The 27152-nt window shown below is 47.7% G+C and overlaps 1 protein-coding gene across 1 annotated transcript; it reads left to right on the top strand.

The window, feature by feature from the left end:
- Window positions 1-18199: 18199 nt before the first annotated feature.
- On the top strand, window positions 18200-25343 carry RHOU (ras homolog family member U). The gene is made up of 3 exons (XM_021527188.2): window positions 18200-18524; window positions 19290-19348; window positions 22362-25343. Exons 1-3 carry the CDS (start codon window positions 18200-18202, stop codon window positions 22815-22817), a joined length of 840 nt encoding a protein of 279 aa, XP_021382863.1. The 3' UTR covers window positions 22818-25343.
- Window positions 25344-27152: the final 1809 nt, after the last annotated feature.

The following is a 27152-nucleotide window of genomic DNA, read 5'->3' as shown; positions in this document are numbered from 1 at the left end:
AGGGGTCTGCAGCACAAAATGTGTTCCTGCTCTGTGTATCTGTATTCATGCTGGTGCTGCAGCTATATGTGCTTGGTTCTTTCTGTGACAGACTCCCATCCCTGGGTGCTGATGCAGACAATATCGGTTGGCTGAGGCTTGGCTGTCAGGAGTAGGAAAGGCAGAGAGTGATTTTTTCTGTGCTGCTGGTGTAGAAAAGACTGTAAATTCTCACCTTGCCAGCTCAAATCTTACATCAAGGTTACAGCTTGAAATACCAATACCTTTCAAGTTATTTTTCTGTCCCTCTCCAGATATCCTGGTTAACATTCTGAGTTTGTTATTAAATTTTCTTATTTAATATAAATCTGAGAATGGGGTGCTAGAACAAAGCAGGGAGGGATAGAAAGAATTAGGAGGTAGGAGACTCAAATCCTAATCTGGTCCCTCTTTCTATTACTATCTCTAGCATTGTCTGGAGTTGGAATATTTCATTTGTTTAAATAAGAGACAGGCAAGCTATTTTCCAAGCTGTATGGAAGGGGAGGAAGCTCATCTATCAATGCCAAGAGTTTGCAGCCTATTGTCTGCAGGCCCTGAGGGTTATCTGTTGGGGAAAGGGAGCTAAGAAAATCAACCCTGTTGCCAGTCGCCTTAAATTTGCAATGGATGGTCTGCACATCTGTTGGAAAATATTTGGGTCTGCAGTGTGTTTTCTTCCTGCTATTCACAAGCAGTTCAAGCATCAAGGTTTTGCCTGCTTGGAGAGAAAGTTCCAGAAGAGGTCCACAGAGCACGTGAGTGAGAAGCACTGTGCCAGGTCTCACACCCTGAGGTGCAGCAGTGCTGCAAACACTGCACAAGTGGTACAGGACAGCTCTGGGAAACTCGCTGTACTGTGTGCCATGTCTGAGGGGCTGGCACTGCCTACACTTGATGAGTAGTGAACCAGGAGGGAAAATTTTTAGTTCATGCAAGAGGAGATGAAGAAATGAGTGCAGCGCAGCCTATTTGTACTTTCAGCAGGACATGCCTGACCTTGGAGGTTTTTTAGAGTAAGAAGCAAAAGTATCCAATAAGGAAACAAAAATACCCCCACCATGCAGTGCTTGTGTACATGTCCCAGTTGTCCCTGGGAGAAGGAGAGTTAGATTCATTAAGTACCTATAAGCAGAATTTTGTTGTGGTTCTTAGTAGGATTGCTGTGCAGTTTGGACAAAAGGGATGCTGAGAGCATCAGGTGCCATTTCTGCTCACAGCTCTATGACACACACGGCCACAGCAAGCTGCAAACAAGGACGATTCCAAGGTTTGGTGTCCTGTTTGGTGTCCACTGTCTCCAGACAGTGAAAAACTGGCCTCAGAATGCAAAACTGATCTCTAAGCTGTGGCTAAGGGAATAGATCCGTAACCTGATGGCAGCACACAACACCGCACATGGGGCATGCAGGCTCCTGTTGCCAGTCCTAGGCACAAAGGGGAAAAACTCCACCAAGATATTGTGAACTCCCGCAGGGCACGGGCGTGCAGGGAAGTGGCCGCTCCAGGGCGACAAGGCAGCAGGGACAGCAGAGGGAGCCCGCCGCTGGCGCTGCCGCATCCCGGCACCGCCGTAAGCTGCACTCAGCCCAGCCCCGCAGCTCCTCACTCCCCCTGGCCGCCCCTTTCCCAGCCCCGCAGCTCCTCACTCCCCCTGGCCGCCCCTTTCCCAGCCCCGCAGCTCCTCACTCCCCCTGGCAGCCCCTTTCCCAGCCCCGCAGCTCCTCACTCCCCCTGGCCGCCCCTTTCCCAGCCCGCATGCAGCTCCCCAGAGCCCCTGCACGCCGCTCCGCAGTCCTTCAGCCCCTCCACTCAGCAGCGCTGCGGCCTTGGATCCCACAGCCCTCCAGCCCAACATTTCCCTGTGCCCAGCACCCAGAAGCCTCATGCTTCCCCAGCTCGGTGTCCTGGTAGTCCCACAGCCGAGCACACCGGCAGACCTGCATCCATTTCTGTAGCCCTGCAAATCCGCAGCCTAGCACCAAGCCCCAAATTTCCAAATGCCCGAATTCCAGCATCCTCACATCCCAGCAGCCTGCTGTGCCTAGCAGCAGCGTCCACAGCACATCATCCAGCACAACACCTAAGCTATAAAGCAGCCCTAGAGCTGCACAGCTCCATGTGCCAGCAGCCCCAGAGCCCGCAGCTCGGCCCCAGCAGCTCAGCATCCCAGCCCAGGCTGCACAGCAAGCACAGCCGGCACAGAGCTGCTGCTCCTGGGTGGCTTTATTGTGGCTTCTGTCCTCAGGTGGTGACAACTGTGACTCGATGTGGCTGTGGTTATATATTGGGGTTTTTGCCAGAGGCCCTGCTATGAACTATATTAACAGAGGTGCTATTTCTTTCCTGGGAGCTGGATAAATATTTCTAATATGATCTTGCCACTCCCTGAGCCTGAGAAAGCAGCTTTACACATGTGGACACAGCCAGCACTACTGATGCACTCCTGGTCCCACCGCTTTGCAGGGCTGGAGGCAGGCAGGTAACATGGGACAGGCAGGTAGCAGCTGCCTCTGCCACTTCTTGGCTCCAATTCTACAGCTGGTACTTCACCATGAGCTTTGCCTCCACCAGGAACAGTCCCTCCCTATGCACAGGAACAGATTTTTCAGCAGGATTTTAGCCCTGGAAATGAACACTGGAAAAACTGTTGCTTTTGTTACAATGGGACATTCATCCTGACAACTGTGAATCAACACGATTGCACTTCTGCAATGGAAAAAATCAAGAAATGTATGCAGAAAAATTATTCTCCCCCAGTTTTTGTCTAGTCCTGTCCACTTTGTGGTCCTGTGGAACCTCATGCTAGCAGCTCCCTACAGGAGGGTGGTAGCATGACCAGTCTGGTGGAGCACTCCTCACCTGGCTTACAGCAAAGCCGTGCTATTATATCCAAAGCCATAGCACAGGTGTGCTGCTCCTCTGTGAACATATTCCAGAGGGACATGTGGGCTGTCTTAGCTGGAATTTCATCCTATTTTTTATCCAGGCACAAAATATCTGGCTATGATTTTTAGCCAAGAGAAGGGCTTGAAATGAAAAAAGTCACAAATTGGGATGGAAAACAAAGCTGTGGAAAATATTTGCAGGCAAACAATAAAAATGCAGTTTGAGTCAATGGTGATATTAAATTTCAGTGCTTTCAAGTTTTTTTATTATTTTTACTTAAAAGTAAAATTATTTAAATTGTAGAAGACATTTGAATAACGAAAACATTATTCTAAATGTCAACAATGGAAAAAGGGATGCTTTGATATTCATAACTTTTTCCTCATTACTTTTGTTGGAGAGATGTATTGGGCATGTTTTCTTTTGGAGGTCTCATAAGAAAAACAATCGTTTTAAGGAAACAGAATTTTTCAATTAGACAACATTTTGCTGAAAACTCCTATCTGGAAGAAAGCTGGAAATAGTTAGTGTGAGAAGTCTAGCAGAAATCTTTTTGTTCCAGATGTGTTATTCTGCTTCCCCTGGTATGACAGAGGTACTTAAAATGAAAGTTAAAAGATGCAGCGCCAGTGTAACTAACTACATATTTCCTGACATTTGTGTCTGTCAGCACAAATGGTTAGACTGCAATTTATAAATCTGAGCTTAATTCATTCTCATACCACAGGGGGCAATCAAGATCCCAGTGCTTCCCAGTGAGAAATCAGGGCCAGTGTACAAGAGGCTTTTTCCTAATTTATTTCTGTCTGTGTTGTGTTTGGAAGAAAGATACTCATAGCAAATATAGCCCAATCCCAACCCTTCTCTGCTGAGTCAGTCAGCTTCTTAGGTCTTGTGGATCTCAAGTCAGGAAGGCAGGATGGTCTTGTGGCTTAGGATATTGACTGTGAGTTTGAATAGTTTATTAATGCAAAAAAAAAATTGTTCAATTCATTTATTAGGAGATCATTCTCTAACCAGAAATATTGCTTTTAGAAAATGTCAACTGTAGGCATTTTAAAGACAAAAGGGCTAAAAAAGGATGTCCAATTGACATTTGATCATTTCTTCATCAACATCATATTTATCCTTAACCAGCTCTTTTGGAAGGAAAAGGACAAGCACCAGGGTAAATACCAGAAATATCCTGATTTGCATTTTAGGCTTGCCAAACTCCCGTTGATTAAGCTGGGAATGTTGATTAAGGACCTCAAGCTGTGACCCTCAACAATTCAGTCAGGTTACTCCTGCTGCTTAGCAAGGCTTGAGTTAAATTGGAAAGCAGGATAGAGTGTCAGTGAGTTTATCAGCTCTGAGCAGTGTGTTTCTATGCAGATAACCTGCAATACCTCCCTGCTCAGCCCAAGTCTTACAGGGGATTGTCTGTCTGCTGGTAGGAGATATTAAAGTCCTTTAGGGAAAAAAAAAAAAAAAACAACAAACTAAAAACCAATCCTTCTTTGGACAGATCCTCTGGAAATCAGTCATTCAGTCAGTAGAGTTAATGATCAGTTGGTGGGTTAATAGCCAAACCTGAAGTCAAAGATGATTAAAGTTAAAAAAAAACCCTAACCACTCAGTGACTGTAGTCAAAGACAGTATTCAGTTATTTTTTAATGGTTCCTTCTCTGTCTAGGCTGACAAGGGATATTTTACCTTGTCAAGGCAATAGCACCATAGTGACAAAACCCTAAGAAGCCCATCAGTTTGCTGCACAGGACCTATTTTGCATACCAGGCCTTTCATCTTTAAGTGTATTTAGCATTGCATTTTTTAATGAGTGTGGTGAGGAGGTGAAATAGGTCCCTTGCTTAAGTAGGACAATTTATTATTATCACTTATCTTGTGAAGGACAAGCCATGCAGAAGAGCTCCAGTCAGGGGAGAGAGGCCTTGAACGCATTCAGAACACTTACGCTTCGGTTAACAGAGAAGCAAGCTGCATAGGGGTTTGCAGAATCCTGTTCCCACTGCTTTGGGGAAAAAAAAAATGGTTTTATTTCTTCAATTCGTGCTTCCTCAATTTACTGACAAAGGAAATTTTAATTATTTACTGACAAAGATAAGGCTTTCTCCTTTTGCTTCATGCTATGGCAATAAGGTTGTTGGGTTAATGTTGATTGAATAATCCATGGTGCCACTAGCTGCTGTACAAAGTCAAAGGAATTTACACCAATTTTGAGTGTACCAGCTGAGCTTGTCAATCCAGCAGGGAAGGAAAGAGGAACCACTGCAAACCAAATGGAGATTTTTCCAGTGAGACTACAGAGAGATGGTGTGATACAGGTAAATGATAATAACATAGCTAAGAACAACTTCTTTCAAACACAAGACTGTAAGAAACAAGTGTCATTTCTTGTTTCTGTAATCTTTCTCTGCTGGAGAGAAATCTACAATCCAGGACAGACAGCACTTAGCAGCACCTAGCATCTGACAGGTCTTGATTATGTCTTCTCTCAGGCAGTGGCAGCAGCATGAGACAGGCAGGGCTTTGCTCAGAACCCAACATCCATGTGTGCCTCACCCACAGAGACAAGTGATCCCCTGGGGCAGTGCCTGGCACTGGTCAGCTGGGCACACACAAGGAAGGGACCCAAAAGGGCTCCCATGAGGGTTATCTGCTCCTGTGGTTTTCAGGCTGCCCTTCAGGGACACACAGCAATCCACTGGACAAAAGGAGCTGATCAGTGAAGTGAATGGAGAAAAAGTGAATGGAACAGGTGCATCTACTTCCACATACAGAAACAAATGTTACAGTGAGGGAGCAAGAGCACTGAAATACACCCTAGGCTTTGTCTGGTTTTCTTTCTATTGTCAGTGAAAATCACCATGGAACCATAGCACTTGACAAGCTATGGATTGTTTTACAAAGGCATGGTTGGAAGAGCGATTGTCAGGAAATACTACTGCATCCCAGCAACCTAGAAACAAAATGAGCTGTCCCTAACCATTCCTGACAGCCCTGGGTGTTTCACCTTACTGGAGATGCCTCAGTCCCTGGAGGCAACTGCAATATGCAATTGCCCACACCTCTGGAAAGTATGTTCTACCATCTGTATTGAGCTTTCCATGCTGTAGTTTGAGCTCATTACTTGTTTCACATACTGTGGAGAACAGATTATTTCCTTTCCCAGTGCTGTGGCAAAAGTGAAGAGTGTTCAGCTCCCTGTTGTTCATAAGGCCCTATTGCAGGGACAGCCCACACTTCCCTCACCTCAGTGCTGGCCAGTGAGCCAACAGCAACCAATTTACCCCGGAGCAGCCCAGGAGCAGCACTCTCCAGAGTTTTCCTTTTCTGTTGCATTGCTTTTATTCAGCACTGTCTTCCCAACCCTAAACATCTGCTGGATTTGCCTCTAGTTTTGAGTGCATTTCCAGAGCTAATTCCTACCTCTAGTTATATTTCCTTAGAAGCAGTCAAAGCACATTCCTGTATCCTCTGAGTCCACTTTGCTTCTTTTTTGCCCTTCAGGAGGGCTTTCCTTTCTTTACAAAAGGCAGCTTTGTCTTTTCCCCATGGGGACTGCACCACACGCACACACAAATACACACGCAACCAGCTCTACATTAACCAAGACCCAAGACAACCCAAAGCATGGGAACAACAGAAAAATAGAGCCATGTACGGTAGTCACTACCTGGAGCTAAACAGAGATATTCTACCCCTCATATACTTTTTTGTTAATTGTTGCTCTGGACATTTTTGTTTTATCAGATGAGGAAGGACACTTGAGACCCAGCTAATTTGTGTCTCTTGTCAATGGCTCTTTGTTTTCTTTTAGCTTTTTTTCCCCTTATTTTTTCCCTGGCCCTATAATAATTTCTTTGTTCACTTTGGTAAGCTGGCCACTCAGAGCATTACATCCCTGTCTTAAACCTGGCTGCAGTACTGTTCATAACAGCAGCAGCAGTAACTGCTGGGGTGGCAGTGATGCATGGCTACCGAGGCTCCCTCTGGCAGGCACTGCACAAAGAATCACACTACCTGCACTGACCAAACCCAGCTCTGTAGTGACCAAAGAGACTGAACTGCAGAGGAGAATGCATCATTTTCTTACAAAACAAATATAATGCTTTGAACTTTCCCTTCACAGGCACTTTATTGTCCTTTTTCATGGCAAGCTCTCTGTCTGTACAAGTGTAGGCTAGCAGCAAGGTACTAATAAATTAATAAAGAGGAGTGAAGGCACAGGCCCAGGCAGCTGCCTATACAGTTAAATGGTTGGCATTGTCCTTGCAGGAGTTTGTCCCAGACCCACCGAATACTCCTGCAGCCAATGCCCAGGCATGTTTCACGAGCCAGGGTGGTTCTCAGCAGGTGGCTTGGGCACAGCTCTCCCCCTCTTGTCTCCCTGGGGATGGCTGGGAATGCCAGTGGGTCTTAGGAGTGGAAAATACTCTTTTATTTATTGTTTTATTATTTTATGTAGCTGTAGGCTTGGTGTCTCAGCAGTGTGCAGCTTTTAATGGATTGACTCACCCTGGCATCCCTGCGGAGCCCCTGGATCTGAGGGCAGAAGCAGACTCACAGAAACACTAAAAGGGGTACATGACTCCAGAGAAGCCTTCAAGTCCCACAGCCCTCTTGTTTCTTGAGCTCCTGCCCCAGCCCCAGGGCTTGAAACTGCTGAGGGTGGGCCAGCCATGGAGATGTGTCCCTTGGTCTGGTGGGGCTGCTGAGCTGCCCAGGACCCCATGGGGCAATACAGGGGCCACCTCCTTTTGAGCTCTGCAGCTGAGATGAAACCCAGCCTAGTGAGGCTGGTCAGATTAAAGCGTGCATCAGGCAAGCCTGGTTCAGAGAACAGGATCAGGCTTGCACTTAACTTGACCCTGAGGGACTTGCAGAAGCTTAGGCAGGGACATGGCTTCTCTACCCCATACGTTTTGACTTACTGAGACATATGAGGCCTCAGGGCCTCTCAGAGGCCACACGTCAAATCCATATGGATAGTTTGTGCAGAGGAAATTGGTGGGGTCAGGAAAAGTGGAAGCTGCTCAGTGCTTTACAGACACATTGCCTGAAGTTCCTCTCCTGAGAAGAACAGAAAGCAGTGCAGCACCATGGATTTTCCATTTTCTCCATTCCAATTTTTCCATTCATTTTCTCCATGCATATGTTAAGAGGGAGATGCTCAGTCACTCAGCTACTGGGTCATCTGTATCTGTTTCTGAATCATGTCCATCACTATGGTGTCAGGGACTGCAAATACAGATAATCTGTGTTCCTTAATTATGGCATTATATGAAAAGACACTGTTGTACCACTATTTTGAGGTTAGTTTTATTAATATCTTTACTTTGATACCTGAAAAACTGGATCTTTTGACAGAGCACCTTCATGTTTCCGGAACCAGCTCCCAGGCACTCAGCTGAAGACCCTGCAGAGCCCTGTGCATCTGGAGTAGGGATTTGGAGCTCTCCACCGGTGTGCATTGGGTGGCCCTGCCCTAAGACACCCAGCTGCAGTGAGCCCAGCCCTACCCGTAACTCAGCCATGAGCTTTGCTCCAGCCAGCGGCCAGCCCAAGGCTCTGCAGGGCAGGGATGGATCTAGGGGCCATACAGATCCAGGCTGCGAGGCTTCAGCTGTGTTTATCCCAGCCTGTTTTTTCTCCCAGCTCACCTCCCACTGACACCTGCACACCTGTGTGGAGGGAATATTTGTGCCTTTCCCTGCTCCAGGGCACTGACAGCAGAGTTGCAGTCAGGGCCCATTACCCACTCAGGGTGGGGCTGCAAAATGGAGAGAGGAGGAGGCAAAACCTCATGGCTTTACCTTAATTGTTATTCTCCTTTCTGAGTCTTCTTCTTTCTCAGTATTGCCTCTGGTAAGAAAGATTATTTTCTTACATACAATTGCTTAAAAGCAAAAGGAAAACTCAGCAAAATGAAAAGTAACATCACCACCACCAAAAAGAAAAAAATCCACACAAGAAATCTGGGACTCATCCACTCCTCTGGTAATTAGCCTTAACAAAAACAATAAAACCAGAAAGCAAAGAAAATAAAAGGCCAATGAAGGTAATTGGGCTAGGCTGCTGTAAAAGTGTAAAAGCAGGAGCTGTGGGAAACAGGGACGTGGCTGCAGACAACATCACCTTGTAGAAAGCCCAGACTTCTGAGGTCTGCCTCTCCCCTGAGTCTTATTTTGTGGCAAATCATAGTCGATGGTGTGATTATCACAGCTGTGCTTTAGACTGGTTTAAGAGGTTGTACTTTCCCAACCGCCTTTGGAGCACAGCAGCAGTGGCAGGCAGATTCCTGCCAGCACAGCTCTGCTAAATCCACCAAAACAAGCAAACAAGCCTTCTGGAAGAGCTTGCTGGGTGGTTTTTGCTGGATACTTGTTTTCAATGACAAGTTTCCGAGGAAAACAGTAGCATTTTAAAGCCTACATGTACAGCCAAGAAAGCTTGTGGACTTTTCACTCCTCCTCTCCAGCAAATACTTTGCTGCCTTTTACAATGCCATTTCTATTGACGTAAAGTGAAGATAAGGAATGTTTGCCCATGCTGCCTTCTCAGTTTTCCATGTGTGGCTTCTGGCTGATTTGCCATGTGTCCCTGCTGAGGTCTCAATCCATTTTCGACTGAAATAGTCTGGGTTCTTGCTTGGCGTATCATGCCAACACAGCTGGCAACCCATTAATCTCCTGTTCCCATTGCCTTTACTTCAGTGGGAAAGTTCTGATGCTTTTCAGTGGTTTGTATTTATACCTAACAGAGGCTGGTGCTCAAAGCCCCTGTGTCGCTTCTCCACAACTACCAGAGCTGGGAGAGGTTCAGTATTTTTGTCCTTGCTCTAACTCTCTCTGTTAAAGATATGGAGACCTGTAAAGCAGCAGAAAGAAGCAGGTTTGAAGCCAGGATCACCTTATCTGCCAGTTGTGCCCTGCCCTCATTCACATTTTTAGTCTGAAGACTTCTTCACAACATCTACAAAGTACCTTCTCAAACACTGACAAACTGAGGCTCAGTTTGCACTCAGCAGAAGTTTTCCTGTATAGTTTTGGGGTTTGGCATGTGAATTCTGTCTGCTCCCTCCCTAGCTAAGAAAAGACATTAATCTGCCAAGGTTATTCAGCAAAGGAGTCCTTGGAATTTCATTATGTCAGAAAACTGTTTAAAACCAGACTGGTGAAAACACCACTTTGTGAAAGTAAACCATTCTGGAAGGGTTTGCCTCGTAGAGCCATGCTGGTACTACTGTTTTGGCAACTCTTCATTTTAAAATCCAGCTCCAATGGACTAGACTTGCAATTTCTCGGGCCTAGCCTTGTATGCTAGTGAGGGAGTCCCAGGAAGAGATGGGATGCTTGAAAGGGAAAGAAAACTTTATACTGTGCCTGGCTTCTATGTTTGATTATGTATACCTATTATGATTGAAAAGTGCTGTCCTAAAGACTTGGGAATTGGAAGTTTTCATTCTATCCCTGAAAAAAGAAATACAATACCTGTATAACTGCTTTCCAGTATACAAAATTTGCTCACAGTTCTCTCCCAAAGTAGATTGTGGCGGGGAGCATGGTGGGTTGAGAAGTGCCTGCTCCTCCCCAGCTGTGGCTGCCAGCAGCAGGGATGTGGGATGGGCACAGCTGGCTCAGCTAAGCTAGAGATCAGGGAGGCACCTGGGAGCCTCTACATACATCCACCTGAGCCAGGACAGTGCCATTTTGGATGGCAGGGTTTGCTCCACACCAAGTGAATCCTGTTCTTTGGTTTCCTGCCTTTGTGTTACCATGCAGCACAGAAAAAACATGACTTTCCTCCTCTGCTAAGCTGCCCTGGAGCTGTGGCTGCTTTCCTGTGATTCCTGCCCTCAAAGTCAGGCAGCTATCAGGGAAGAACATCCTGCTCATTTTCAATAAAACTAATACTTGCATTGGCTTGTTCCAAGCTTTTCAATTCCTACCAAAGACATCCTAGCAACCACTTTTGGAAAAGATCTTTATATTTGGAAAGGGAAAAGGCTTTTCAGAAGTGGCTATGGGGTTCTTCCAAGTTTGATACCAAGAGGAAGTGGCTGGCTCCAAAAGAGATAACACTAAAACCAGTTGTTGTTTTTCAGACTTTCAGAGTATCCAACTAAAAATGCATGGGACAAGCTGTCTGCAAAGGCAGATCAGCACAGATGTATTGGCTGGGCCAAGGTTCCGTGAGTGGGAGGGTGCAGAAGCAGGTATGGGAGCATCCCTGTGGATCACACAGATCTCCCTGCTCTCCTCACATCCCAGCATTGTTAACAAAAGTGAAGGGTCCGATTAGGAAGCTGGTTTGACCCCTCATACAAGGATGTGTATGGCCCAGTGAGAGGTGCCCCTGGGGACACCCCACAGTGGTGGGGAGGTGGTGGATTTCCCCTGGGAGTATTGACTGAGCTCTGATCACTCTGGCTGGTGACGATTTCAGCCCGATCTGAGCCTATTTTACAAATACCATATCACTCAGCATTATAAGACTGTTTAGTGTCCTGCTTCTTTCTGCCTAGGGAGCACATTGACTGATGACTTTCTTGCATTTCCGATCCTCTCGCAGTGTTTGCATTTGGGTTTAAGATGTCAAAAACCTCTCTCCTGCCTCACTGCTGACTCCCTTCCTCTGCACTCCCTGCTCTACACCAGTCTGGGTTATAGCTGCCTCTTCCTGGTTCTCCAGCCAGGTCTGTCACATTCATAAGGGACCTTATTCTTACACACAGCCCTGAACCTGAAATGCAAAGAGCTATTCCTGCACTTACTTTATCAATGTAAAAGTGTCAGCATTTTTAGGTCTGGCCACTGAAGACTCCCTGGTGCAGAAACAAGCTCTGCATTTCCTATGGCATAGCTGGAGTCTCCCTGGCACCTCCCAGCTCTTTCTCAGTAGGTCTGGGAGACCAGACCCCTTATATCTGTTGTGCCATAAGGGGGGACATTTTGGGAAAGAAACCCCAGGTCAGCCAGGCTGCTCTGGATCTTGACTCCCCTCTGAAGCTGCCCTGAAACTCTGGCAAAGTGAGGGGTTTGGGTATGGTGTGTGGGTGGGGTGCACAGAGTAGGCCAATGAATTTTGGTCCATACGGACTGCTGGGGCTCATCCCCATTCAAGGAGACTTTGGATATTTAATCAGTGTGAAAACAATACCAATGCCTCACATAACCCTGTAAAGAAAACAGATGAAGGTTTTTTAGCCTCTCTAAAAAAGAAAATGTTTGCTGTACAGAAAATACCTCTGAGATAGATGACTTCAGGAATACAGGTTATGTCACTGAAGACTGGGGTAGGAGCATACATGGGAGATGTTGGACTGCAGTCCACTTGGGCATGAAGGCCATGGAGATCTATCTGCCTGTGCAGTCACATGAAGATGCCCATGAATGCAGGTCACCTCAGTTCCAGCATGGATTGAAGAGAGGTCACATCAGGGATGACAGCAGGGCTGGAGCAGGAACCAGCAGAGGCAGCCAGTAGGGTTTCTTTCCAGGAGTGTCACAACTCTCAGGAAAACTATGGCAGAAAAGTTACTCACTAGTCTTCTCTAACAGGGAGGGGAATGCATAGGAGAAAGGAAAGTTTTCCCAGCTGCTGGAAAGAACCCCTAAGGAACAGAAGCATGGCAGACTAGATTTTTGACAGCTGTATCAGGAGTCCACCTGGGGAACTAGAGGGGTTGTGCCAGCTAAGAAAACCTAATAAGGGGATTCACCTGTTGGCCAACAAGCAGTCTGGCCCAGAGTACCTGTGCTGCAGACATCACACCCGTTTCCAATGCAGGCAGCTCTGCTCTGGCTCCTCAGAGATGTGTCCAAACTGAGCTGTCTTTTCTCTGCTCAGCTCTCTCCTCCATCACTCCTACCAGTGTGCAGCACATTATCTAAGCATGTTTTCTTCTCCTCCAGCTTAGTTCTTGGACCTCCTCTGTCTCCAGGTTGTCTCTGTAAATGGGGCTCCTGTGGCAGAAACAGAAGAATAGTTATAAATCCCAGTGAGCAGAAGAGCAGTGAAATGCAATACACTCCAGGGCAGGGGTAGTTCCACCACTCAGATGTTTGAAAAAGCTGGTATCTTTGTTATTTTTCTTACCAAGACTTTTATCTACCAGCACCTAGGTCTTATCCAGTGTGTCCCCAGCAGTGCCCAGGTGACCTGCTGGGTCAACTGCTTTATTCCACTCTCAGCCAGCAGGGAGAGTCCTGGGAAGAGCTCCCAGCTTTGGTGCGCCCAGAGGGGTGTGGGGCAGCCCCAAGGCAGTGAGGGGCTTACACAACAAGCTGGCAAATTGGTGACTGTCACACAAAATCAGGACATGCAGTGCTTTTCAGCAACTGTGACCCCAGATCAGCTGAAAAGGATTTTGAAAGTGAGATAAAGGGCTCACCTCCCACCGTGGTTCTCCTGCAGAGGGACTGCAGATAGGAGGCTATGGTTAATTTGTTTTCTGAATGAACTAGGAATTTGGGAGCCTTTAAGTAATTGTGCTTTGTTTTGGTTTTGTGAGGGTTTTTTCCAGGTTTATCTTGACAATGGGTTTTGTCTGTGAGTTTTTGGTACCCTGTCCTAAATTCAATCAGAACTTAACTGGCAGGGTGGTGAGACCTTATTGTGTTAATAATGTGTGCTACTTACTGATACCATTCCCCAGGTAGTGAAAACTACCCTGAAATCCATACATAGGGCATGAAAATGTTACTAAAAAAAGCTCTGGCAAACACATATTATTTTAAAACTACAAATTAAATGTATAAGTAGCAGTATTTTGTACTTCTTTAGCCCTTTTTGCTCACAGTTCTCACAGAACAGCCTCAAAGGCACTTCTCTAGAGTCAGAGCAGGTCAGAACAGTCCTTTATAAAAGCTGCCTTTTCTTTCCTGGGTTGCTGTCCTTTCCTTTCTCTCTCCCTCCCTTCCTATTCTTTCTCTTTCTTTTCTCACCAATCTGCCTGCCAATGATCAGCTCAGTTGAGTCACTGGGATCCAACTCTTTGAAAAATGGATGAAGGCATCACAGATGGATATTTTTCCAGATCTTGGGGTCTCTCTTCTTGACAAAGATCACTATCTTGGTGACAGTCCTGCAGAGCAGGCCATACCCTTCCCCTGAACAAGCTGCAGTCCATCACGTCATGTTCAGAGCGTGCTGCCTCACTCCCTCACCTCTCTCCCTGTCAAGCTTTTCAAATTTCTGCAAGGAAAAAGAAAAAAAAAAAAAAAAAAAGAAGAAAGCTTTCATTTTCCAAGGCCAGCATCCAGTTCATATTTTTTCTATCATAGGGAAAATGATAAAACAGGGTATAACAATGACCTACTTCACATCCTGATAAAATAATTTTCTCTCTCTGTCATTTTTCTCAAAGAATAACATTTGACTAATATGAGCATGTAGGATAGAGCAAAAGCTTTTCTGTGAACTGGCTAATAATGCATCAAATTCATCCCTGAGACAGACAAGTGCCACCCTGTTGACCTATGGGGAGTTAAGCCTGTTTATCCCTCAGCTTAGAGCTCTGAAAACAATTGGGTTCAAACCTGTAAGATGTGTGCATGTGATAGGATTGAGGCCAAAATCTCGGAAACAGGGGCTATCTGTTACAGCATCCCTCCATCAATGCCCCCTCAGCCCACTGCCACCACGGCTGCCCGGGAGCTGCTCTGACTTGCTGCTGTGGTGCAAACAGCCCCCCCTCTGCAAAACAACCAGTTAGCTCATCCTCTTACACAAAAGGCTACTGTACTGAGCAGGGTACATTACAGTATAGGGCAACCATGCAGCTCTGAATCCACTCACGCCCCCCTCCCTGAGCATAGAAACAATGCAGACTCTTGTAGCTATCCCACTGCAGCCTACTTAGCTCAATGCATCAGCTGTACTTGTCTGCTGAAGGTGTTTAAAAATGTACATGTGGCATTTTTTGCTTGCAGCATTGCATGAGGAGATTTCTCACGTCATCTTTCAGAGCCGTTCAAATGGGTTGTCACCCAGTGCATGTTGCCCACCCTCTCATCTCCCACCTACAGGAGTTTTCCTTGTGGTTGTGCGTCTTTTGTCTTAATGAGTTCTCATCATGGCATTGATCCAGGACATGAATTTGCCATTTGCCATTGCTGGTAAGGGGTGATGTGGCTTGCACATCATTGTGCCCTCGGCTGGGCCACATCCTGGTGTGGTGTCAGAGATTGCAGTACAGCTGCTCACCTTCTTTTTGCCAAAACCGGACAAAATGGACAGAAATTAATCTGCTGTCATGACTTCATCATGTCAGGACACACTGCCCAAGATGGCCAAAGCCAACCAGCTTACAGTCTTTACTGTATTTACTGTCAGCATACTTACTGTATGCTGACATCCAGCATCATATGCCATTCCACAATACTATGATTTATGGGACGCTGCTGAGAGTAAAAGGTAGTTAAAATATAATTATAGTGCTCCTTTTATTTCTTTCCTTGCATAAATGTGGTTGGAAGCTAGTCTGGTCTATTGACTTTTCTCCAATTTCTTGTTCCCTGAGGTGGAAAGTTCCTCTGGATTTCAGGAGATGGAAAACTACCAGCTGCTGGGCTCTGGCAGAAGGATAACACAATTCTTGGCTTGGAGATGGATGCTCCTCTTGACAGCTCTTCTCCTCAGGCATAACAGGCCTTTCTATCAAAGTTCATGTGTTCAGGAGACAACTTTCTTGGGTGCTGCTCAGAGCCTGAAGAATAAACTCTGAAGGAACTAGACCCTGAAAAGCTGTAGCTCTTCCCAATGTGCATGCCTCTCACCAGCCTCCCCTTGTGCAGAGACAAGAAATGGAAGCTGGGCCTACACTGGGAACCATGCAGAATAAAATGTGACACTGGGCTGCAAATGTGGCTCTGTCCCCTGCACAGAGCAGCAGGGAGGAAATCCACCAGAAATAACAGTATCTAGTCTCCACACTCCATGCAGTTCACCAGAAGATACTCCTTGTTTTAAGCAGATCCTGACTACCTGCAGAGTTTCACTTGAAAAGCAACTTGTTTTCAATTCAGAAGAAGGGATACAAGCCTCTCTGCAAGATACCAATTTTCCTTTTGTCTCACTTTAAGGAAAAGGAGAACACAAGGCAATTTTTGTTACTGGGGTTGGTACCTGACTTTGGTCAGGGATGTAATTTGTCACCTGCATCACTCTAATACTGAGCTTACACTGTTGCCACAACATCGCCATTCAAGATGTTACCACACCCAGGTAGCTCTGAGCTCCCACACCATTACAGCACAGCAGCCACACAGTAATCTCAGGTCTTTCAGTGGAACACCTGCTGGGCTGAAGGCCTGCAATGCACACGTAATGTTTTTCCTTTTTCCGACAAGAATAAGCCAAATTAGCATTATCCTGGCGCAACTGCATCCATACTCTAGGGAATTAGCTGCAGGAATATTTCTAAAGCAATTCAGCTTTTCTAGGTAGACAGGCTATAATTACACTAAATTAAAATAGAATGCTTTTGTTCTAACTTTGGCTTCCCCACAAGGACTTGTACCAAAATAATTTGAGGTATGAATTAAGCCATTTCAGTTATTTTAGTATAAGCCTGAGTACAGGCAGGCTCCTGCTCCAGTCCTTCTACCTTGGCAGAGCTGAGCTGTCTGGGTGATCTCTCACAGGCTTCATCCCAGAGGGATAAATGTATGAAAGCACCCAATGGGAAACTGGGTTTGGTTGTAGCCAGGTGCCCTGTGATGGCTCTCTGGGACTAATGCCATATGCGACAACACCATCTTTGTTAATTTATGGGAAGGTAATTCTGCAGGACTGTGATGTCCCACAGGAGGGTCAATGGCCCCTCCGGGTCACACTGAGCCTCTATGCTTTGCTGGTTGCTGTGCTCCATCCCTGCCTGGCTGTGCTCCCTGCAAGGAGCGGGTGCTGCTGAGCTGGCATGGGGCTCCGGGGAGATGTTTTGTTCCTACACCTTCAATTGCACATAGAGTGTATCCAACCTGGGGTGTTTGCAGCTGCTTTCAGCCAGGGAAGACCTTGGCTTTGGCCCTGCTTCGGAATGTCCAAAATGTCTATGTGCAAAAGAGCCATGGGCCCATGGAGAGCCACAGTGACTCTTCCCATGGGAGAGGCCAGGGCACTTAGGAAAAGATCAGCTGTACAGGGTGCTTTTTTCCATGAGACGTGAGCCTTTGCAGGGCCTTTGGTGGCTAGACCACACCGTTCCAGGGTTTAAAGGGTCAGGAAGATGTCAGCTCCAGCGACCATGGGAAATACAAATGGGGCATGATGGGCAGCTATAGCATGAGCTGCCTCACGTGGGTTTCCACTTCACTGAGGGAAAAGGGGAAGCAGCGCTTCAGGACTCTCTGGCAACTCAGAGATGCTAAAAACGGCAAACTGAAATCACAACTCTGCCATAGACTTATCAACACTGATTTGGCTAAGTTCCAATATATGCCTGTCAAATGAGGCACCTCCAGGTGGTGTGGTTCATATTTGTATGGTGCTTTTAAGGTTCCCGTAGGAAACGCGTTAATAACGTTTCCAACTGAGAACACAGCCAGGCTATTCATCAGCCTTTCATTTTCAGTGTTTTACTGCACAACTTTCCACGGCCAACTTACTTCAAAGGTGCTAAAGATGAGGCGCCCATTTTCCTACGGCACACGGCCCGGTTTACCCCTCCCCAAGAGTGCAGGCGGGAGCTCCCTCAGCGGCTTCCAGGGCGAGCACGCCGAGAGCACGGGTCGAAACCTCCGGGCGGTCCCGCCCCGCTGAGCGGGACCGCTCCCGCACCGAGCCCCTCCCGGCGGCGCCGCCCCTCCGCCGAACCCAGCCAATGGCGCCGCGCGGCGGGCCGAGCGGGCCTATCAGAGGCGCGCCCGCGCGGCGGGGCCCGCCCCCTCTTCCCGCCCGCCGCCGCCGGTGAGCGCGGTCGGGGCGCCGCGGCGCCGCCTGGCGGCCGCGGCGCGCGAGGCCGCGCGGCGCCGGCTCCTCCCCGCGCCGGCGATGTCACGCGGCGGCGCGGGGCCGGCGGCCGGCACTCTGGCGCGAGGGGCGCGGCGGTAGCAGAGCCGCCGGGAGCCGCCGGGAGCCGCCGGGAGCCGCCGGGAGCCGCCGGGAGCCGGGAGTCGACGGGAGCCGCCGCCCGCCGCCGGGGCTGGCTTCGCGGCGCTCGCGCCGCTCCTGCCGGCCCGCCGGGGCCCCGCACCGCTCGCCCGCCGCCGCGCCCCGCCGCCCCCCGGCCGGCGGCCCCGGGCAGCGCGTCGCCCCCCGGGCCGCGGGGCTCTGCGTGGCCGCGCGGATGCCGCCGCAGCAGGAGGGCGAGGCGGGATACATCAGCAAGCCGGTGCCGCCGGGCGGCTGCGAGGTGCCGCCGGTGCCCCCGCGCAGGGTGCGCAGCGGGCGGGCGGCGGCGGCGCTGGGAGCGGCGCTGGGCGGCCGCTGCCGGGCTGCGGGGTCCGGGGCCGTGGCCGGAGCCGGGGCCGGAGTGGGGTCCGAGCCGCGGCGCAGCATCAAGTGCGTTCTGGTGGGCGACGGCGCGGTGGGGAAGACCAGCCTGGTGGTGAGCTACACCACGAACGGGTACCCCACCGAGTACATCCCCACCGCCTTCGACAACTTCTCCGGTAAGTGACCGGGGCGGCCGCGGGCACCGGGGCGGCGGGAGGGGGTTCTGCCGTCCCGGGGAGCGACGCGTCCCGCCGGTGCCGTTCCCGGGGCCGTGGCTGCGCTGCGCGGAGGGGGCGCGATGTCCCGGCTCGGTGATTGCATTACGTACTTATGGGGAGCAGGACTCTACGAAGCAGCACCGAGCTTGTCCGGTGCCATCGCAGCCAGCAGCACCGGCCGGTCTCCGGTGTACGAGTGTCATGCCCGGCCGCACGGCCAGAGCCGGGCTTTAATTGGGAACCCTTCGGTGGGGAGCTCAGCGCTGTCGGAACCGCCTAAAGGGCAGGTTTAAAATACTCGCCTTGTGTCGCCCTTACAAAGCGAGAAGTCGTGAGGTTTCTCTGCGGTTCAGCGGGGGCTTCTCGTGTCGCGGGCGTGCTGAATGTGTACGAGGAAATAAAGCTAAACCCCTCTAGCAGAAGAATATCCCAGACTGCCGGGCTCGCCCTCCGCGCTGCCTGCAGAGGACTTGTGCCGTCCCTGCCTAACTTATCTCTTGTAGTAAAATGACTCGGAAAGCCCTGTAGGGCTTGCTTGTGTCCGCCCTTGTGTTGGCGACGGACTCCCTTCTAGCTCTGCTATGTTGTTAAATCTACAATAATTGAAGAAAAGGCTATTAGAGCGGAGGGATGGTAAATATTTTAAATTTCTTTTCTTTAACGGAAATCATGTAAACCTGAATTCATCGTAGTTTCCCCCCCTCTCTCCTTTCTCTCCGAAAGCTGTTGTGTCTGTCGATGGGAAGCCGGTGAGACTTCAGCTCTGTGACACAGCTGGTCAGGTCAGTGGAGCCACTTACTTGATTTAAGTGACAGCGGGAGGGGAGAAGTTGCTGTTGCGCAAAGTAGTCCTGCAAATGACTTCATGGATTTGAAAGTATTCCCAGTGTTTGATCATGTTATTATCTACTGTCATTTTCACTGCTGCTTAACTCACTGCTTTGCGTGTCTGTTGAAGGGTGGGGGATGTACTGTTTCTCCATATAGGGGCTGGGCACAGGCTGCTGCTCTGCTGGCTCAAGCTGCAGCTCTGTTTAGGCTGCCTAGAAAGGCTGAACATATTGGGGATTCAACGGCCACCTGGTTTTCTCTTCGAGCGGTTGTCACTGTCTTTATTTTTGCTTAATAACTGCAAGTTTAAGAATTAGGGTGTTTGGCACAAACACACGCAAAGCAACCACAGCTGTAGGTGTCCAGAGATAGAGACTGTGTTTTTGAAGGGACAGTAGCTGAAGGGAGAAAAAAGTACTATTGGGTGTTGTCCATGGAGGCTTCATATTCGCCATTCCCACCCGTTTAGAAAGTGCTGCTTCTGCAAAGATGAGGTTTGCTGTAATCTGCAGCCTGAAGAGATGAGAGTGGCTGATGCTTCTCATCTCCTACTTTGCCTAATAGATAAAAAAAGCCCATGTCTTACCACCTCAGATTTTCTGGAAGACCCAAGCTTGTACCACCCTGAGCAGTGTGCAGTGTTGCCTTCCAGGGGTCAAGGCTGCATAACCAAAAGTAGCTACGTCACTGCATTTGAAGGCGCTGGGAGTTAGGGTCCTTGCAGCTTTGTGGATCTAGGTCTATGCCTTCACCAAAGCCACGCTGAAAAATCTCAGTGGTCTTAACACACAAACCTATTTAGATGAGTAGTAACTGGGTGCCCTACTTAGGAATGGGGTTTTAGGGGCTATGCAGTAGTAGACAGCAGTGTGCCCTACAAACCAGAGCTAAAATCCTACAAACAGCCTTCTGCAGGTAGTGATATAAAGTCAAACAGCAGAACTGTCCCATGATTTCGTGTGCTACTGAAGAGGTGGGGTGGTACTGCAACAGTCTTGGCTGTGCATGTTCATATGCAGAACATGGCAGGTGAAATTGCCATTGGGTGAGAGCCTGTGGACATGCAGTGCCTGTGGAAATGCAGCTGCAAGCTGCAGGAGGGGTGAACAGGTCCTGTCACCCCTTGCCTTCCCTGCCCTTAATGGTTAAGGTTTGCTCTGGTGGCCCAAGTGCAACTGGAATGAGTAAAGTTACTGCCTTTAAAATGAAGGTGTTATCTAAACTGACAAAAATTGTCCTGAGAAAAAGATTCCTGGCTAGATACTTTGATAAAACTGCTGCTGGGAGATGGCTGCTGAAATCTGGAGCTGAAAAAAATGCACTCCAGGCAGCAGGGAAATTCTGTTTCAGCATCACTAGCCCAAAGAGGCTTAGAATCCCTGCATGCCATGTACCTACCATTGAAATGGCTGGAGTGTACTTAGGATATAAAGGGAACTGTTTCATCTTAGTAAAAACCCTTCAGATCTAGGGTTTGCTTCCAAACCCATTGAATTGAGCCCTTTTGAGGTTTCAGATGTAGCAAGGAGAGGCAATTACATGGCAGGGTGCCGTTCTGCAAACAGCCCTGTTGTTCAGAGCAGCATCTCTCAGTGAATGTGGGGTTTTTTCTTGAGCTGAGTGGTGAGAGCCTGGTTTCCTCTGGGACTCAATCTGTGAATCAAGAGACCTAACAAATCTTACTGTTTTGACTGGTGTTTTATAAATGTCTGTCTCTCTCAGAGGTACTACTGCAAAAAATTCATTTGAGCAGAACAAAATTTCTGAGGCTTCCAGGGGGCTTTAAACTACATATCCTGGGCCTCCAGAGGCTTTAAAGCAAAATTTCACTTCTCAAAATTTAACATGCAACTTGCAATTCATCAGTAAACTAAGAGATATATTCAGCTTTAAGTTTCTGTGCCTTTTCAATTCCGAGCATTTGTGAACATGGTCCATTTTAATTAAATGTCACTGCCGCTGAGGCAAATCCTACCAGTTTTCAGGCTGCTAGTGCTACCCTGGTTTTATCCTGCTGTCAGCATAAAACCAGTCTGCCTGGAGTAGCCCTTGCTTCTAGCTGCATTCTTCCCTGAGGATCAGCACACCTTTGTTACCATGAGGTGTTTGACTTTCTTGTGGCTGCATCCTGAAGCTGGAAAAGGGCCTTGCTTTGCTGGAGTTTGCACTAAAAGAAAAAAAAAAAAATCCCAGAAGGGTAGTGCTGGGAGGCCCTTGTGCAGTTTGTTTGATGTGGCATGGGTGGGAGGGAAAGGTAAAGCGCTTACTCTATGCCATTGGCATGTTAAGCCTGCACATTGTAAGTCATTATTGCTCCCATCAGATTTAAATCCCTGGGCACAATGGCAGGGAAATTATTCCCATATCCTGTGGGATGTTGCTAAGTAGTTACCAGTTTAAAAGCAGACTCCAGGAAAGGTACCCAGAAAGGTACACATGCTGTTGCATATCTGCTTTACCCTTGCCCTTGTCTGTCAGCAGAACAGCTTTGAGGTACATGGTGCTCTCCTCAGAGCTGCTCACTGACTCACCCTGCAAGAGGTAGGTCTGGAGAAAGTGCTCTCTCCCTCTTCAGTTTGTGGGTGTGTGTACCATAACCCGCTTCCCACAGTTTTGCTTCTTTGCTGAAGTAGGGCAGAGGGCTGCGTGCAAAGAGCAGAGGAAATATTTAAGCACTTGAAATGACCCGCAGCATTAATCGGAAAATCTCAGGTGCTCAAGGAAGCCACCACCTTTGTCCTGTATGCCCGATGGTGGCAGAGTGCCTGCTGGCTTCCAGCCATGAGACCTCAGGCTGGGTACTGGTGGCTTCTGCTTGTGTCACACCTTGCTGAGTGGTCTGGGTGCTCATTTTGGGGTGCCTGTCAAAATGGCAGTGGCAGGTGGCCCTCAGCTTCCCCGAGGCTCAGGGCAGGCTAGAGCTGCTCTTTCTGTGGAGTGCTAACAGAGTTCTGTTCTGTGCAGGATGAATTCGACAAGCTCAGGCCTCTGTGCTACACCAACACGGACATCTTCTTGCTGTGCTTCAGCGTGGTGAGCCCTTCATCCTTCCAGAACGTGAGTGAGAAGTGGGTTCCCGAAATTCGCTGCCACTGCCCCAAGGCACCCATTATCCTGGTTGGGACACAGTCAGACCTCCGGGAGGATGTCAAAGTCCTCATCGAGCTGGACAAGTGCAAAGAAAAGCCAGTCTCAGAGGAGGCTGCAAAGCTCTGTGCTGAGGAAATAAAAGCCGCGTCCTACATCGAGTGCTCCGCTTTGACTCAGAAAAACCTCAAGGAGGTCTTTGATGCAGCCATCGTGGCTGGTATTCAGTACTCAGATACCCAGCAGCAACCAAAGAAATCCAAATGTAGGACTCCAGACAAGATGAAAAACCTCTCCAAATCCTGGTGGAAAAAATACTGCTGTTTTGTATAGGGGTTGCAAGGACCTGAGTGCTGCTCTGAGGAAATCAATAGAGGCTATATTAGCTGAAATCTCAATTTGTGTCGTTTTGAGTGTATAGTGTAGATCTGTGTGTATATGTTGCTACTGGATAACTCAGTTGCCCTTTCAAGGATTGCAGAAGGATTCTTAGTTAAATAATTGCTATATACCAGGTCTGGCACCCGGTTTTGTGACCAGAACTTCTCATTAAGGAAAGAAAGCACCATGTGTCTGTGGGCATAGAAGGATTTGTCCAAAGGATTCAACTTCTTCTGTTGTAAGGTGTATGAGATGGGGCAGAGCACAACAGAGGCCTTCACTGCCAGGGCTTTGCAGGAGGAGAACACAAGCAACGGTGGAAATGTAGAGCTCTGTACATGGATGATCAAAGGGAAAAATAACACTGTGCCTCCTAACTGACATTTGTAGCTTTAAAACCCCACTCCTGCTCTCTTTGTGTCTTCCCAAGCCAGTGCTCTTAGGGATCACTTTTAAAGGGTATGCAAGAGGTGTAATATATACGCAAATGCCATGGTTAAAAAGGTCATGGGTATACCTTCAGCTTGTGGTGAGGGAACCTAATCCCTTATGGAGCTGACATCTCATTTGTTACCTCCTGACTTTCAGAACGTCCTTTTTGTCCTCCTTCTCCTGCCTTTCCCAGGAAGCCGAGTGGAAGCCCAAGAACCAAGCTTTTAACTCGCTACCTCGAGCAGTGGCGATTTCCTCTGTGTTTTTGCAGACATGATGACAGTTCATCTATTTCAGCTCAAAGGAATGTAAATACTGTTGTGTTGGGGTTTTAAATTTTTTTTTTCTAAGTAATGCAACAAATACCTGTGCAGCACAATATAAACCACATCTGGTTTTAAGTCTACAGCCAAGAATTTCAGGATGCCCGACTTTACCTTATAAGGCTGCTAAACAAATAACAAATCAGGCAGATTGAGATTTATAATGAACTGGACTCTAGAAACTGAGGCTGCTGTGTCCTCTTCATGATGCTGTTTCCAACCAGGTTAATGTTTCCCTTCTAAAGACAACAGTCACTTGTGGTTGAATCTTGTCCAAGCTCATAGTTGTGAAATTGTCTGAGGCCATCCCCAAAATGTAACTGATAATTCTTTTTTTCCAGATCTGTCCAACAGATGTGCCTAAAAAGTAGCTGAGGGATCAACATAGAGCTGAGTGTGACCTGTTCTCTGAGTGAATTTGGTTCCTACTGAGTTCTAAGCCTAATTGCAGTTCTAGTGTGTTTAAGAGACCCAAATGATAATGTGACTCTCTGCAAGGATCAGTATTTAAACCTGTTCTGCAGAGGACATTTAGTTTGTGCTGCCTGTCTGCCTTTTTATGGCCACAATTACTTTTTTCCCCTCCCCTAGATAGTTCAAGATCAAATTATACTTCTTTTTTTTTTCCTTTTGTCCCTAGCCTTGAAGTGACCTTTTCCTTATTCGTAAACTAAACTGTAGTGACAGAAGGCCAGAACCCTTTTTCATCAGAAATTAATCAATGTCTGATACAAAGAACTGTGGAGGCTGTTTGAGTTGATAAAGCTGACCATGGTTTACCTCCTGGCCCATTAAGGAAAATGACGCTGTGGTAAATGGATTCTGGGCTATTGGCATAGGTTCCACAGATCAGTATTTTTTCCTTCTCTGCAGAAGAATGAGTGCAGAATGTGAAATGTTCCATCACTGAAAACTTGAAAATGGGATGGAAATCTTTACCTATGGCCTAATTCAATAAAAATATGTTGGCTTCTCTTCTGAAAGAGCCTGGAAAAACAGTTTCCATAGCACAGAAGCTGGATGCATTTGACTTGATTGCATCTGGTTGGTAGCGGCTTAATATCTACTGGTCCTGAAGTTAACATCTGAGCTTTTATATTTCTTACTCAAATGCTTTGATGGGATTTCAGATATGCAGTCACACCAACATCTTGGAGAAAATCAAAGCTAGATTTCTACTGGGTGCTTTGCTTCTCTGTAAGAAACAGTCTTGGTCACTCAAAAATGTGGGTTTGAGGAGGAGACAGGCTTGAATCTGAGCAGCTTCCATTTACAAATATAACAAAATTTCCTCTGCAAGATCATACTGCTTGGTATCATATTGATCTGGAAGCAGTAGGTTATACTTTATAAGCAGCCTGTTTCATAGTCTGGAGTAACATTACTTTTGAATGTAGCCAGCTGTGACAGTTTCTGAAGATGTGATTTATATACAACTTGTTTTAGTCCTTTACTAGGTGTGTGTAAACTGCGGTCTAATAACTCTATGGATACTGCTCTACATGGGACTACACAGGGTCTAGGTTTTAGAAATCTTACTTTTAAAATTACCAGTATTTTATGAGCGTAAATGCGGGGGAGATGCCTCTATGTAGTCTATAATCTGATGTGCCTTATAAAAAACCTGTCTTCTGTTTTCTAAGTGTAGGCTATATTCCAAAAGAAGTATTTCATGTGAAAATGATATAAATGAGGTATTTGGAAATAAATTTTGACCTGTGTATGTGTCTGCCTCTGATGCCTGCTCGAGGAGGCTGGAGGGCAGTCCCTTGGCCATGCACTATGCTAATATCCAGAAAAATACTGGGATTGTGCTCCCAGTGCCCCAGCAAAAGGACTCTTCCCAGACAATGCAGCCTTTTCCCTGCACTGCCCCATCTCCAGGGGTCTGGGCTGGGTGGGAAGGGTACAATGGTCAGCTTTCTGTCTCCCTGCCAACACAGCATCTTGCTGTGGCCTTGTGAGGCATGGACTAGCTCATTGTGTCTGGCCCTGAAAGTGGGGTCAGTGGCAGGGAGCACACCTTGCCACTCCTTTCTGGGTCCTGTCCCTCATGCCAGGGCTGAGGCAAGTGAGATTTGAGGTTGTTTGTGCCCAGAAGCTGGATGGCTGTGGCACAGAAGCCTTCCACCCTTCAGGGCCATTGTGTTAGCCGAGTGGGGAGCAGCATCTAGACCTCCAGGCATTCCCATGGATCCAGTGTCCTGCTCCAAAACTACTCCAGAGAGGAAGCTTTGCTCTGGACCAACCAAGGTTTGTAAACTGTCCCCATTGCGTGTGTTTTTCTGGGAGCTGAGAGGAGCAGGCATGCTGGGGGTGGCATACCAGGTTGCCCTCCCATGCCACCTGTCTTTTGGGTTATAAGGCCAAGGCATTTTCAACTATGGGTATGCACACAACCTGCATGAAGTAGAGGAAGGAGATTCATGCACAGTTTCCCTTTTTCATGGTTGATTCCTCAGTGGAACAAAGCCTTGGCTTCTCCTCTTTGTTAAGTGCCAGGCTGGGTACTGCTGGGAGGCTGGTTCATCTGGTCGTGCTTGCAGCACAGTGGCCGTGCCTGAGAGCCTAGCCTGCCAGCAGGCTCCTTTCTGGTGATATCTGGTGTTGGGTCACCAGTGCCCTTGCTGGTGCCTTCAGAGAATTGCTTCCATGGGGTTCCTGTGCTGCAGGGAGGGGAGTCAGGGTGTGCTGGCTGGAGACCAAGTCACCCCACCTTTGCATACTGATTTTGCAGGAAAAAGGGCTGTGCTAGCTTAGAGTCCAGAACCTGCTGTTGCTAAATCCAGGCACAAAAATCCCTCTGCTACCTGTGGGACATTGATCTTCCGCTGAGGTGAGCTGCTGTCTTGTGCATCCCAGCATCTGTTCAAGGCTAAGGCAGTTCAGGTAATCCTATACCCCACGGTAACTTTGTGCCTGGTTGTGCTGCTGTGATCAAAAGACTCCCTCAGCTGCCCTGCTTCAGATACTAGATAGGCCAGCAGCTGAGGCTGATAAAGGCATACTGAAGTAAGCCCACTGTACTTAAGGTTTCCCAGATATGCTGAATTAGCTGATGGTTTGTGATGGATTGAAGGTCCCAAGAGAGGACTTTGTTTTCTTTCATACAAAATTAAGCTGCTAGGAAAAATACAATGTTTTTTTGTTAATGGAGAAAACAGTCACACCATTTCCCCCTCTGTTTTTAGTGGATTGGAGATACTTCTAGGGTATGATTGAAGGTTGACTAGAGCTGAGACATTGACAAACATGACAGTTTGTCCTTACAAGGTGTCTGTAAGGACAAACTGTCACACCACACTCTTAATTTGCTTTTGATTTTCTTTTTGGACACCATTTACTGACCACAGAGAGGGGTGCACTGCTGCAGGAAATGGGGTTTTTGTGTGACCATATGACCACAGGAGTTGACCTAATGTTGTCATATGTATTATGCTTAAACTCTGAACCCCGCTGAAGCATGTGAATGCCCTTACAATTGAGCAACCTTTCTGAACTCTAGTAATTGATGTGCTCAGGGGTTTGTACA

This window comes from Lonchura striata, chromosome 3, assembly GCF_046129695.1.
Source record: "Lonchura striata isolate bLonStr1 chromosome 3, bLonStr1.mat, whole genome shotgun sequence".
Classification (NCBI taxonomy): Eukaryota; Metazoa; Chordata; class Aves; order Passeriformes; family Estrildidae; genus Lonchura; species Lonchura striata.
Note: the sequence above shows the minus strand (reverse complement) of the source record. Positions and strands in the feature narration are given on the sequence as shown.